The sequence below is a fragment of the Psammomys obesus genome, unplaced genomic scaffold, assembly GCF_907164565.1.
Source record: "Psammomys obesus unplaced genomic scaffold, mPsaObe1.curated_primary_1811, whole genome shotgun sequence".
NCBI lineage: Eukaryota > Metazoa > Chordata > Mammalia > Rodentia > Muridae > Psammomys > Psammomys obesus.
Genome location: NW_026594418.1, coordinates 336,555 through 352,505, shown reverse-complemented (window position 1 = coordinate 352,505; position 15,951 = coordinate 336,555). Strand labels below are relative to the sequence as shown.

Sequence of the window (15,951 nt, the reverse complement as noted above, 5' to 3'; positions counted from 1 at the left end):
AACAAAGCTCTCAAAGGAATAACCACACAAATGGAGGCAAATAAAGAGGAAACGAACGAAGATCTCAAAGAAATACAGGCAAATACAGCCAAACAAGTAGAGGCACAATTAGCAGCATATAGAGTGGAAAAGAACAAAAAAATAGAAGCCATCATAGAAAAGTAGGAATCCACATTCAAACAGATGATGGAAAAGGTGCAAGACATGAAAACAGATTTAGAATCAATGAAGAAAACACAAACAGAGGAAACCCTGGAGCTGGAGAACTTGGAGAAAAGATCAGGAACCACAAAGGTAAGCATCACCAATAGTACAAGAGATTGAAGACAGAATCTCTGGTGAAGGTACACTTGCAGAAACTGATACATCTCTCAAAAGAAAAAGTAAAATTGGAAAAGTTCCAAACACAAAACATCCAAGAAATCAAGGACATCATGAAAAGACCAAATTTAAGAATACTAGGAATAGACAAAAAAGAAGATTCCAGGCTCCAAGGTCCAGGAAATATTTTCCAGAAAAATCACTGAAAAAAATTTTCCTAACTTAAAGAGATGTCCATAAGCACACAAAAGGCCTACAGAACACTAAATAGACTAGACCAGAAAAGAAACTCCTCACGTCACATCATCGTCAAAACACTAAATCTACAGAACAAAGAAAAACTTATTAAAAGTAGCAAGGGAAAAGGTCCAGTAACATATAAAAGAAGACCTATCATAATCATACCAGATTTCTTAACATAAATTCTGAAAGCCAGAAGGGCCTGGGGAGATGTCATGGAGAGTTTAATGGACCACAGATGCCAACCCAGACTACCATACCCAGCAAAGCTTTCAATCAGCATAGATGGAGAAAACACAATATTCCATGACAAAACCAAATTTAAACAATATTTACATAGCAACTCAGCCAAATAGAAGATACCAGAAGGAAAATTCCAACCCAACAAAAACAACTACATCCAAGAAAACAGGATATAGATGACTACACAACAAAAAAATCAAAAGAATTCAAGCATAGAAACACAGTAACACCACCAACCACACAACAAAAGAAATTAACATTCATTGATAAGTATCTATCAACATCAGTGGGCTCAACTCTCCAATAAAAAGACACAGACTAACAGAATGTTTGCAGAAACAGGATCCAACATTCTGCTGCATTGGAGAAACATACCTCTGCAACAAAGATAAACAGTACCTCAGAGTAAAGGGTTAGAAAATATTTTTCGATCAAATGGACCCAGAAAACAAGCTGGGGTAGCTATCCTAATATCTAATAAAATAGACTTTCAACCAAAATTTATCAAAAAAAGATGAGGAGGGGCATTTCATTCTCATCAAAGGAAAAATCCACCAAGAGGATATCACAATTCTGAACATCTATGCCCCAAATACAAGAGCACCTACATTTGTAAATGAAAAATTATTAAAGCTTAAATCACTCATCGATCCTAACATCTTAAAAAGTGGGAGATTTAAACACCCCACTCTCAAGGGACAGATCATTTAGACAGAAGACAAATAGGGAAATAAAGGCACTTGTAGAGGTCCTAAATTAAATGGACCTAATATTTGTCTATAGAACTTTTCACCCAAACTCAAAAAAGTATATCTTCTTCTTAGCACCTCATGGAACCTTCTTCAAAATAGACCATATAGTTAGTCACAAAGCAAGCCTCAACAGATACAAGAATATTGAAATAATCCCCTGTCTATCTGACCACCATGGACTAAAACTGGACTTCAACAACAATGGAAATAGCAAAAAGCCTACATGTACATGGAAACTGAACGAGTTAAGGAAGAAATAAAGAAGAAAATGAAAGACTTCCCAATGACAGTGAACATACAACATACCCAAATGTATGAGACACAATGAAAGCAGTACTCAGAGGAAAATTCAAAGCACTAAGTGCCTTTAAGAAGAAATTTGTAGCATCTCATACAAGCAACTTAATGGCTGAACTGAAAGACCAAGGGAAAAAAAGAACAGGATACACCCAAGAGGAACAGATGGCTGTAAATAATCAAACTTAGGGCTGAAATCAATAAATTAGAATCAAATAAAACTATTGAAAGAATCAGTGAAACCAAGAGCTGGTTCTTTGAGAAAATCACCAAGATAGACAAACCCTTAGCCAAACTAACTAAAAGGCAGAGAAAAAACTATCCAAATCAGCAAAATAAAAAATGAAAAGGGTGACATGATGACAGACACTGAGAAAATCCAAACAATCATTAGGTCATACTACAAAAGCATATGTGTCAAAAAATTTGAAAATCGGAAGGAAATGGAAAATTTTCTTGATAGATTCCATTTACCAAAATTAAGTCAAGATCAGGTAAATAGATTAAATATTCCCAAAGCCCCTAAGGAAACAGAAGCAGTCATCAATAGTCTGCCTTCCAAAAAAGGCCTGGGCCAGATGGTTTTCAGCACAGAATTCTACCAGAGCTTCAAAGAAGAGCTGACTCCAATTCTCTTCAAACTATTCCACAAAATAGAAACAGAAGGAATATTACCAGACTCATTCTATGAAGCCACAGTCACCTTCATACCTAAACCACACAAATACCCAAGAAAAAAAGAAAACTTCAGACCTATCTCTGTTATGAACATTGATGCAAAAATATTCAATAGAATAGTTGCAAACCGAATCCAAGAAAACATCAAAGATATCATCCACCATAACCAAGTAGGCTTCATCCCAGGCATGCAGGGGTGGTTCAGTATACGGAAATCCATCAGTGTAATCCACCATATAAACAGACTGAAGGAGAAAAACCACATGATCATCTTCCTTAGATGCCGAAAAAGCATCTGACAAAATCCAGATCCCATTAATGTTTAGAGTCTTGGAGAGATCAGGAATACAAGGTACATACCTAAATATAGTAAAGACAATATACAGCAAGCCTATAGCCATCATCAAACTCAATGGAGAGAAACTTAAATCAGTCCCACTGAAATCAGGGACAAGGCGAGGCTGGCCACTTTCTCCATATCTTTTCAACATAGTATTGGAGCTCTACGTAGAGCAATAAGACAAACTAAGAAAGATCAAGAGGATAAAAATCAGAAAGGAAGAAGTCAAAGTATCACTATTTGCAGATGATATGATAGTACACATGAACGACCCTAAAAATTCAACCAGAAAACTCCTACAGCTGATGAACACCTTCAGCAAAGTGGCTGGATACAAAATCAACTCAAAAAAATTCAGAAGCCCTCCTGTATACCAAAGACAAAAGGGCCAATAAAGAAATTAGGGAAACTACACCTTTCACAATAGACACTATAAAGTACCTTGGAGTGACTCTAACCAAGCAAGTGAAAGACCTGTTTGAAAAAAAAAAAAAAAAACAAAAACAAAAACAAAAAACAAAAACTTGAGGTCTCCGAAGAAAGAAATAGATGATGATATTAGAAGGTGAAAAGATCTCCCATGCTCATGGATCAGTAGAATTAACATAGTGAAAATGGCCATCCTGCCAAAAGCAATCTATAGAATCAATGCAATTTCTATCAAAATACCAACTCAATTCTTTACAGACCTTGAAAGAAAAATTCTCAACTTCATATGGAAAACAAAAAAATCCAGAATTGCCAAAACGATCCTGTACAAAACAGATGATCTGAAGGTATGACTATCCCTGATCTCAAGCTGTACTACAGAGCAATAGTAAGAAAAACAGAGCTAAACAGTTAAAAAGCAGCAAATCAAGTAGTCCAATTAAAAAATGGAGTACAGAGCTAAACAGTAAATTCTCTGTAGAGGTATATCGAATAGCAGAGAAACACTTATAAAGAAATGCTCAATGTCCTTAGCCATCAGGGAGATGCAAAACAAAACGACCCTGAGATTTCATCTTACACCCATCAGAATGGCTAAGGTCAAAAACTCAAGTGACAACACATGCTGGAGAGGATGTGGAGAAAGGGGAACCCTCCTCCATTGCTGTTGGGAATGTAAACTTGTACAACTACTTTGGAAATCAATCTGGTGATTTCTCAGACTGTTCAGAATACAGCTTCCTCCTTGGCATATATCCAAAATATGCTCAAGTACACAACAAGGACATTTGCTCAACCGTGTTAATAATAGCAGGTTGGCCAGAATCTGGAAACAACATAGATGCCCCTCAGTTGAGGAATGGATATAGAAATTGTGTTGCATTTACACAATGGAATACTACTCAGCAATTAAAAACAAGGAAATCATGAAATTTACAGGCAAATGGTGGGACCTAGAAAAGATCATCCTGAGTGAGGTATCCCCGAAGCAGAAAAACACACATGGTATATACTCACTTATAAGTGGATATTAGACACAAATGTCTACAAGCAAGAAGGAGGACCCTGGGTACCGTGATCAATCCTCACTCAAAAAGACAAACAAGATGGACATTGGAAGAAGGATAAAACAGGAAACAGGACAGGAGCCTACCACAAAGGGCCTCTGAAAGACTGCCCGGCAGTATATCAAAGCAGATGCTGAGATGCATAACCAAACTTTGGGCAGAGTGCTGGTAATATTATGAAAGTAGGGGCAGTTAGCAAAACCTGGGGAAGGACAGGAACTCCACAAGGAGAGCGACAGTAACAAAATACCTGGGCACAAGTGTTCTTTTCTGAGACTGATAGTCCAACCAAGGACCATTCATGGATATTACCTAGAACCCCTGTTCAAGGGTCCAAGTGGGTTCCATAGTAATTGGAACAGGGACTGTCTCAGACATAAACTGATTGGCCTACTCTTTGACCACCTCCCCCTAAGGGGGGTGGGGACAGCATTGCCAGGCCACAGAGGAGGACAGTGCAGCCAGTCCTGATGAGACCTGATAAACTTGGGTCAGATCGAAGGTGAGGAGGGCCTCTACTATCAGTGGACTTGGAGAGGGGCATGAGAGAAGAGGGACGGTGTGGTTAGGAGGGAATAAAGGAGGGGGGCTACAGCTGGGACACAAAGCGAATAAACTGAAATAAAATAAAAAAATTGTACACCTAAAGAAGCTAATCAAGAAGAAGGACCCTGGGTAAGATGCTTAATCCTCATTCAGAACTGCAAAGAGGGTGGATTTCAGAAAAGGTGTAAAACAGGGAACAGGACAAGGGAGTACCACAGAGTGACTCTGAAAAACTCTCCCCTGCATAGTCAGATGCTGAGACTCATAGCCAAACCTTGGGCTGAGTGCATGGAATCATGAAAGAAGGGGGAGATAGAAATACCTGGAGAGTCAGGAGCTCCGCAAGGATAACAACAGAACCAAAATATCTGGGCACAGGGGTCTTTTCTGAGACTGATACTACAACCAAGGACTATTCATGGATATAACCTAGAACTCCTGCTGAGATGTAGCCCATAGCAGCTCAGTATCCAAGGTGGGTTTCCTAGTAATGGGAACAGGACTGTCTCTGACTTAAACTGATTGGCCTGCTCTTTGATCACCTCCCCTTCATGGGGGTGCAGCCTTACCAGGCCACAGAGGAAGACAATACAGCCACTCCTGATGAGACCTAATAGCCTAGGATCAGATGGAAGGGGAAGCGGACCTCCCCTAACAGTGGACCGGGGCAGGGACATGGGGGGAGACTGGAGGGTGGAATTGGGAGGGAAAGAGGGAGAGAGCTACAGCTTGGTTTCAAAGGGAATAAATTGTAATGAATAAAAATAATATATTGATATAAAAAATCAAATAAAAAAATAAAGGTGCCCTTTGTACTGCGATTTCTCTTCCTTCTTCCCCACCTAGTTGCAAAGTTCTTGTTTCACATCTCATACAAATCATTCAACCTGTATCCGTACTGCCCATTTTATAAAAAAAGATGGTTGCAGGAAGCAGCACATACCTACTCTGTGTCTCTAGTGGATTTTTCTCTTTCTTACTGTAACTCCTTAGTGATTTTTTCATTTCTGTAAAGCCAACATGTACAAAACCACTTTAAATTTTCTGACTTAATTTGGCTGGAGATTTGAACATATGTATCATTGCACTTCAGGAAAACTTAGTTTGTCCAAGTTGTTCTACTAGCCATTTAACACATATAACCACAAAGCAGATACCTGATCTAATCATGTTCCCTCCTTTATTTAGTGTTCCCAACCATCTTCTTTGGAAGAAACTTTTTCAGTTTCCTATTACATAAACAATTCTGTTATGGATCAAATGTAGTCTAATCTGTTTTTCACAGTCCTTCAGAATTCTGACTCCTGCCTGTCTCTCCAGTTCCCTTGGTTGACAGTTTTTTCTCATCCTCCTTTTTGCTGACAATCCAGTGATACTGAAATGTTTGCTTCTTAAAAATACCATCTTTTCTCTTTTATCTGTTTGATAAAAATATTCATATTTCCTGATACTTCCTTCCTATGGCCCTTGACTTCAAAGTTTTTCTGTTTAACCTTCAAGACCTCTTGTCCAGGAACTTTCTACAAGAAGACTTTCCTAAATTACAGATTTTAATTGCATTATTTGACTCTTTTCTCTTTTTGCTTATTGTGTTTGAGTCATTATTTGCACATGTGTTGTGGCTGGAGCATGGCGGTCAGAGAACAACTTGCAGGAATTGGTTCTATACTTACATCATGTGGGTTCTGGAGATTGAGATTGAACACAGGCCGTCACATGTATCAGTAGGTGCCATTAACCAGGGAGCCATCTCCTCAGCCTTGTGAGTGTTTTTAAGATCAAGGATTGAAATGTTAGCAATAGCTGAAGACATCCTAAATTGAAACAACTCAACTGTCTGTGCTCTAGGGTTAATTGTTAGATAATCCTTGTTTCTATCAGAGCACTTTCATAAGGTTTAAGTAGTTTTAGACTTACACTTCTAGCTTTTATGTTCCTATCAAGTAACTTCAGTGATTTGAACTTATTAATGTTCAGTTATCTCAAAGTTTTCTCTGATGTCCTCTTTACTGTAGATATGTCTGAGTTTGTATTATTCAGAAATGCTGAATAACATCATGAGAGCAATACTGTGTTTTTTTATATTAGGCTTGATTTTATATAATAATGTATTTTTATACAAATTCTACACAGCCATAAAATATAGTTTTATATCTGTATTTAAACAAAAAAATCAGTTTAGTTGCTTTCTATTTATTCTGTATTGTAAGGATAATGTAGTAGTAAGGTGATTTTTGTCTCATTTTAGCTGCAAACATTCAAGACTGCCTCACCTTGTCAAGATGTCAAACAGCTTACTAATGGAGTGACCATGGCACAAGTTCTTCATCAAATGTGAGTAGTGACGAAAGTATTCCTCATTAGAATGTAAACCCAGTGGCAGTTGAAACACTTGTATAAAAGTGATTGAAGTCTCATCTTATCCAGTTGACATAGTCAGACATGGAACCAGGGCATCCTTTCAGCTAGGGAACAAGAGCATTTTACAACCTCATGGCTCCTTGCTTGTTTATAAAGATGCATATAAACCAAATAATTGATAGATTCATATATCATTTAAGAGAAAATGGAAATGAATGATAAACTTGTCTGCATTTCCTGCAGATGCAGATTGACTCTTTACATGGAGATTCTTAGATACTGTTAATACAGAAAATTCTGCATTTGGAAAAAGAATTGCATTAAAAATCTAATATTGAAATAATAGTAATTTATTAGTCCACCAGTAATCATGGTAAGTGAATGGACTTTGAAGTTACAAAGCATGGTCAAGACTTTAGTAGTGAAGATTCTAATCTCAGGTTTATGATTTTGCATTTTGAAAATTATCTAATTTAATATGTACATTTTGTATTAACTCAGAACATGTTAACATATATTTTGTCATTGAAAAATACTCTACTTTATAGTATTAGACGTCTTATTTATATCTTGTTTAAAATGATCTACTTGGCCAAAGCCATGCAATCGCAATATGGTACTTCTTGATTTGAGGATATGATCACTGCTTAATGATGGAATATGTATCTTGCTGCTTTCATTGAGATACTTTTTAGTTAGTATGAATAAAAAACATCTATCCATCCATTCACTTACAGTGCTTTCTTCACATTCATCCACCCCTAAATCTGCCCCATTTTTTTCCCGTTTTTTTGTTTTGTTGTTGTTTGGTTTCTTTGTTTTTGTTTTCTTTTTTACACCGAGTTTCATTCTTCATTTTTATCTAGACTTGCTAGAGTGGTCTGGAGTTTACTGTGTAGTCCAGGCTGCCCTCAAACTTAAGGGCTGTCCTCCTGCTTCATCATCTAGACTGCTAACATACTTGGCCAAAAACATCATTTCTGTTTGTATTGATGAGCTTTAATGGCTTTATGCTGTAGGGCCTTTTCTTAGTGTGTTGTGTGTGGCTGTATTATCTCCTAGAATCTCCAGCACTGTTTGGAGTAGCACCAGGCGCATTTTATCTAAATGACATGTGGTATCTTTATCAACAGCTTTAACATCTTTGCTCTCTCTCTCTCTCTCTGTGTCTCTGCATGTCTCTCTTTACTCGTTTACTCGTGTGTGTGTGTGTGTGTGTGTTTGTGTTATTGTCTTCTAATTGTTTTTATTTTACATGGAAAATAAAATAGTTTAGCTAAGGTTTCTTCACTAAATAAATGACCAGTGACCTAAATTAGGTCCAAGCCAGTCTGTCTTCCTTTCTCCACCAACATTACCTAACTTGTTTCATTTGCCTGTTTTAATGTATTCCTTGATATTTTAGTCTCCTTGTCATCTAAGGAACCTTCATTTTGTTTTTTGTTTTTTTTTCTCTCTGATAAGCCATTTATTAACTTTTGTATCAGTATGAATATCTTTTATTTTACCCTAGAATGCTAGCATTCAGGGAGGTGTAAAGTGGCAATGGTAAATTTCGGTATCTAGTCTCCCATAAGTACCTGCTGCTCTACTCCTGATTCTATTAGGAGTAGAGTAGTTTGTATTTTGGGCAGTAAGACATCCAAGAATACATTTTTTCTTATTTGGTCAGAGTATTATAATTCCAATAAAAAGGCTGATTCCATTATATTTCTTTGACTGTTTCAAAGCACTGTATTTGTTAACATAATAAATTGTACTGTTGATTCATATCAAATCACATAAAACTTATTAAATGTTAGAACAATCATTTTTGCTTATGAGGTAGGTAGGCTTCTATATAAAAAGATCTTAAACAGTTGTTTAAGTTATAAGATTAGTCATGGGAGCCATGGACTTAGTGATAGGTTCTGTAGTTCCTTTTCTTTAGCTTGGTTATGTAGTATGTGCATCTCTTTTAAAAATTCATTTGGAAGGTTCAACTGTGGGAAAAAAACAACAAAACACTGGGGGAAAATACACCCGTAGCCGTGTTAGTTTTCTAGGGTTGCTGTAAGAGTGCCACAGGCTGTAGCTTAACACAACATAACCTCGTTCCCTTACAGTTCTTGTAGTTCGAAGACTAAATCAAGCTGTTAAATGGGCTGACCTCCAGAGCTTCAGAGAGAGAGGATCTTCCTTTCCTTTTTCAGTTTCTGGTAGTCCTGGGTATTTCTAGAGTCACTGTGCCTTTGTTCGGCTTTCCTGTGTTTGCACCTTTGTCTGTTCCATTTTAAGGGCACTAGTATTAATGGACCCATTCTAAGTCAGTGTGATCTCTTCCTACCCTGATTGATTCTGTGAAGACACTGTTCCTAAATAAGGTCACATTTGTAGGCATAGCGGTAAAAGAAACATATCCTTTTGGGAAATGTGGTTCTACATAATACTACCAAGAATATATTCCACTTTCCCTGAAGATAGGCATAGCTTTGTCACTGACCAACTGTACAGTATTTGCTTGTTTTTATTGTATTTGACTGGGTCTCTTTTGCAAAGAGGAGTGTGGTACAGCATTGAAATAGTAAGGCTTTAGTCATCACAAATTCATTTTTTTTCGTTTTGTAGGTATTTGAGCAGATAGCCGACATCAGGGTACTTACTAGCTATATCGTGATAGGTCCCATTTTATGGGTTATTTGTGTGTGTGGTTGTCCATTTACATGCTTATGGAACCAAAGATTGGTGTCAAGTATTTTCCTCGATCATTCTTTACCTTATTTTCTGGAACAGGCTAATGTATGACGTGGAGCTCACCATTTTGGCTAGGCTAGTTGGCAGTGAGTTCCCAGGATCCACACATCTTTGCCCCATCCCCTCCCATCTCTCGGTTACTGCTGCACTCAACTTTTATATGGGAGCTGCAGGTCTGAACTTAATACACATGCTTATGCACTGAGCCATCTTCCTAGCCCTCATTTGAGATTGTTGTTTTGTTTCTATAAACTGGGTATTACTATTTTTTTGTCCAGTGTATCCCTGAGGACTGAGGGTATAAAGAGCTAACAGTCAAGCAGTGAAGCTGGGATTTGTGTTAGTTTAGTTTGACTCCAAAAACAGTGTTTTCACTCAGCGGTAACAATAGAAAGTCAGAACCTTGAGTCCTGATCGATTTTTCAAGAATAGTCTAGGGGCATTGATCCTCCAGTTAGCTGCTTAAATTCTTGAAGACATATTCTGGAAAGAATTAAACAGAATAATATGATGATTTTTGCTTAGTTTTATTAGAAAATAAACAGACTGAATTTTTCTTCACCAGCCCTGCTTTCAGTTATTTGTGCCTTTTATTTTCTCTAGTAGCTATTTCTCTAAGAGTCAATAAGTAATCTTCATATTGGTTTTGCTCAGTACCTTAGACAGGTTTCCAAGTACTCTAGATTATAGTCTGTTAATGTGCTTTGTATATGTAGCATGTTTAAAACCTTGTTAAATTAATAACATTTTTGTATAATGGTTATTTGTCTTGATCTTCAATATAAACATTAGGACCTTATTTCTCATGAAAATAAATTTTCTTTAGTGTTTGGGGTTTGGCATGTACCAATATATTTGAGGCAAATTGCTTTGCCTTTTTCTTTTGTTCCTTAAACAGGGAGACTGAACATAGCATATCCTTTGCCAAAGTACTATGATATTTAAATAAAGTAATACCTCACACAGAGTTAGTGCCTCATACATAGTAGACACTTCAGAGTACTGGATTTCTTTGTACTTCTTCAGGATTGGTAATTTATATCATCTACTAACAATGCCTAATGCTAAATGTTTAGTGTTTGTTAAATTGCAGTTGTTAATGACTTAAAGAGCTTAAATAGGAAAAAAAAATTTCAATTTATAATTTTTAGAATCACCAAAAGATGAGTAGCTTCATTTAAAATATTGCTAATCTCACTATGGATAGATCTTAAACTGTAAATAAATTAAATAATTAAGATGCTATAAACCATTTTAAAGTTTAGTCTTTATATTTTTGTTTTAGTGACGTAGCTTGGTTCAATGATTCTTGGTTAAGCCGAATTAAAGATGATGTCGGAGACAACTGGAGAATAAAGGTATGCAGGAATAGGGTGGGGTACATGATGCAGGAATAGTGGCACTGTGCTCAACTCCATATTTTTAGTTAACACATGCTGTGCTAGTCAGTTTTTGTCAACACGATACAAACTAGAGTTACCTGGGAGAAGAGAAGCATAATTGAAGAAGAAATGCTTCCATCTGATTGGCCTGTGGGCATGTCAGGTTGTCGTTTTCTTGATTGTTGATTGATGTGAGAAAGCCCAGCAGTGCCACCCCTGGGCAGGAGGTCCTGGGAAGTTTCTGAAAGCAGGCTGAATGAATGTACCTGAAAGCACATCATTAAGCAGCTATCCTCCAAGGTTGCTGCCTTGGCTGCTGCTTGAGTTCTTGCCCTGACTTCTTTCAGTGATTGACTGTGATCAGGACTTGTAAGCCAAATAAGCCCTTTCCTCCCCAGTTTGCTTTTGGCCATTGTGTTACCACAGCAACAAGGAAGTAACTAGGACATTTAAGTTTATGCATAGATGAATATCATCGTATAAATACAGAGTTTTCTGTCAACCAAGAGCATATTCTTTGGTCTCTATCCTCACCCAGTGACTGGCCTCTGATGACCATACATTTGCTTTGTGTCACTAGAATTCTGTATAAATGAAACCAAACACTATGAACTATTTGTGTCGGTGGACTTCATTTATTCAGTGTAATGATTTTGAGATTCGTCTGTGTTGCCTGTATTAAAATTATGGCTTTATTGTTTTGTATTAGAGTGATATACCATATCACTGTTCACATGATGGAATATTTGAATTATTTCTAGGTTAGGCTATGGTAATGAACTTCACACATGAATCTTTGCTTAGACAATTTCTTTGGAAGAAATTCCTTGGTGGAATTGCTGAATTGTATACACAATATGTTTAGTGTTATAAGAATCTGGAAAAATAATTTTGTTCTTAAAACCATTTTGTTGCTGTTAGTTTCCTTGTGTCTTGTGGGGGCTTTTGTTTCATTAAGGATATCTGATTTGTGTCATAGTTCTTAACAGTGCTACTGTAGTACGATGCTAATGAACATATATATATATATATGTATATATATATATATAAAATCTTTTAAAATTAGTTATTATTTTGTATAAGTGTTTTGTCTGCATGTATGTCTCGGTTACATGTGCATGCCTTGTATATGCAGAAGTGAGAAGAGAGCATTCAGTCCCCTGGACCTGGAGCTACAACTGCTTGTGAGCTGTCATATTGATGCTGGGAATTGAACCCTGATCTTCTGGAAGAGCAGGCAGTGTTCTTAAGCATTGAGTCTTTTCTTCAGCCTATGTATATGATCTATAAATGGTGTCTTACCATTTCTTCCTGAAACTGAATTTTTTTAAAATTTTCCCTTAATAACATCTAGCTTATTATTTTTCAGTTTTATATTTTGAAAATCATTTATTTAATTGATTTCCTCATTGACTTTTTCTGTTTTTTATTTACATGTGCTTTTCTTTATCTTGCTTCTTGAACAGGTTTAGATAATATTAGACTTGTTTTCTCTCCTAGTATTAAATACTGCCTTATTCATTCCATACATTATAAAATATTTTTTTATTATTGTATATATGCTGTGTGTATGGAAGTGTACACATGCTACATTGTGTGTGTTGGGGTCAGAGAACAAATTTCTAAAGTGTCATCTTCCGTCGCATGGGTTCTTCCAAGATGGGTTCTTGGGATAAACATCAGGCCTACATGGTATGCCAGCAAGCTTGTCATCTACTGAGCTCTCTCCAGCTCACACCCTCTATACATTTTGATATACTGTGTGTTTATTTTCATTTAACCCAAAATGTTTGGTAATTTTACACATGAATATGCTTTGACATGTGGGAAAATTAGAAGTAGCTAATTCAAAATCTAAATACCTGTTATTTGTAGATTTTTGATTTAATTCCAGTTTTGCAATTAAGTAAAAATATCATACACCAAAATTAGGCAGACCCAGAGTCTATACAGTATATGTACCTAGAAGCTATGAAGCTTCACATTAAATTTTATATTTTCAACATATTTATATATTTATTCACTTACCTACTATCAGAAACGAAAATCCAAAAGAGAATTACAACTAGAAAAGCAATAAGCTTAATATCTTCTTTTCATAACTTGTTTTTTACCTGCATTTGGTGGGTTTTTTTGTTCATAAATTTTTAAAAAAATAAACCCTTTGTCCTAGGAATATACCTGCAGTTAGAATATTGTATGTTTACAGTTATTTACTTTCTCATTTATATTGTGTCTTAGTGAATGCTCCAAGTGCAACTGAAAACAATATATATTTTCAGTTATTCACAAAAATTATGTTGTGCAAAACTTGTTGACAGTGCAGTATTTTATGTATATTCTGTTTATTTTTCTGATCAACTACATAGGGAGTCATCCTTAAGTCTCTACTGATGATTCTGATGTTTCTTTTCAATTCTGGTAATTTTTATTTCATATATGTATTTTGAATTTCTATTATTAGTTTTATTACACATATTTCTTTCTTGGTGAGGAATTTGATAATGTTTTGCTATTTTTACTGGATATGTGATTCTCACCTTTGTGTATGTCTTTCATTATTAACATGAAACATTGATTTCTTCTTTTTGTTCTACTTTAGGCTAGTAACCTAAAGAAGGTCCTCCATGGAATTATAAGTTACTATCATGAGGTACAAGAAACATCTGATTTTAAACAAATGCCATTTGCATGACTTTTTAGCATTGTATTTTAATAAAATTCATAATTGTAATAATTATATTGTCATTTGCAGAGCACTCATAACTTCTAAAAATCGGGAAGTTTAAGGATTAAATGCAATAGATTTCCAAAGGGGGGAAAAAGAAAGAAGATAGCTTTCATTTTGATACTCTAAATTGGTTATTTTCACAGATAGAATTTGTTGCATAATATTGGTAGCCTTTGAACTGATTTTGTTAGTAAAGAATTTTTTTCTATTTTTAAACATTACAGAAAAAAATTTGAAAGTTTCTTGGAAAAGTTTTAATACTGCTATGAGAATTTTCAATGTGTTACATGCCCAGAGTCCTTAGAAACTTAATAAGTTTCAAGAAAATAAAGAGAAGGCCAGAAAAAGTCAAAACTATTGGCTTTTTTATTTATTTGCAGAAGTACACTGGTTTATGCTGTGAATCTAAGTGATACATACTATCACAGACTTTCTTCAGATAGTCTGGCTTCTCCTTCAGGTTGTCTATGTAATTTTGCATGCATTAGTCTTTTGCTCTAACATAATCCTTTTTACTGCTTCCCAAGATAAGCATTTCTGTTATTGTAATGTAGCTTGGGTCCTCCATAACAAATCCTTGTTTTTCTGATATGAGGTCAAATAAACATCAAACACAATTGACCAGGATATTGAGAATTGACCAGAATATTATTGACTTGGTTTTAGTCAATATTACTGGCTTGTGATTTCTTAATTCATGGAATTATTTTGAATTAATTTTTAAAATAATAATGCAAATTCTTTGTAGCCTATGTAAATGAGTAATCCAATTTATTATTTTAATTCTTCAGTTTTTGGGGCAGCAAATTTCTGAAGAACTTATCCCTGATTTAAACCAAATAAGTGAGTGTTCAGATCCTGTGGAACTTGGGAGGTTGCTTCAGCTTATTCTAGGCTGTGCAGTCAACTGTGAAAAGAAGCAAGGTAAGTGAGATCTAGTCACTTGAGGTTCCCATTTTCTAGAAACAATCTACATTACTAGCTCTCAGTGCTGACATTAACAGGAAGGTGTTATCTTCCTGCTGTGTGGCTGAATCACTCTGCAGTATATACTAGATATAAGTTCTAGACTCCCTGTCATTAGCAATGAATGCGGCAGCTCTTGGCTAACTGTATTCTGGTGGTTGGTGGCTAAATGAAGCATGTTTGAAACTGTCATTTCAACTGTTAAAACAGTTGAAAAATCTGGACATACTGGGTTGACAGTAAGATACAATTTTAGGTTCATTTAATTTTTTAAATTTTTATTTCTATATTAATTATAATTTATTCACTTTGTATCCCAGCTGTAGCCCCCTCTCTTCTACCCTCCCAATCCCATCTGCCCTCCCTCATTTCCTCCTATGCCCCTCTCCCAAGTCCATGGATAGGGGAGGTCCTCCTCCCCTTCCATCTGACCCTAGCTTATCTAGTCTCATCTGAACTGGCTGCATTGTCCTCCTCTGTGGCCTGGCAAGGCTGCTCCCCTGGTTCATTTAATTTTTAATAAAAAAATATTCAGCTCATAAATTTTTATAATCCCAACTTTTTCAAATAGTTGCTGCTCTGTTTAGAACAAAACTGTCTACCTTTTTCTTTTGAGAAGTGGGACAGTGATATTAATGGAATTGGTACATTACACTAATAAATATATTATAACAGCAATTACATTAATATATATAAGTAATCTTATGTGCTTCTGAGCACAAGTGTCATAAAAGTAAACTGAGTAGACTTGAGTCTCCTTTCCAGTGGGAACTTGGATCAGTTTGAGCGGGAACAGCTTTGACACTGTTTCTGTGTATTTTGCCCAAAGCTTGCTCTTACTGTATCTCCTTCAGGAAATCATCTG

The 15,951-nt window shown here is 36.0% G+C and overlaps 1 protein-coding gene across 1 annotated transcript in view; it reads left to right on the top strand.

Moving 5' to 3' along the window:
- Positions 1–15,951, top strand: part of Hook1 (hook microtubule tethering protein 1) — a 66,847-nt gene that overhangs the window by 14,058 nt on the left and 36,838 nt on the right. The window contains exons 2-5 of the mRNA XM_055618951.1: positions 7,162–7,247; positions 11,293–11,365; positions 13,992–14,042; positions 14,912–15,044. Coding sequence (XP_055474926.1) covers positions 7,162–7,247; positions 11,293–11,365; positions 13,992–14,042; positions 14,912–15,044 — 343 coding nt within the window. The remainder of the gene's footprint in view (positions 1–7,161; positions 7,248–11,292; positions 11,366–13,991; positions 14,043–14,911; positions 15,045–15,951) is intronic.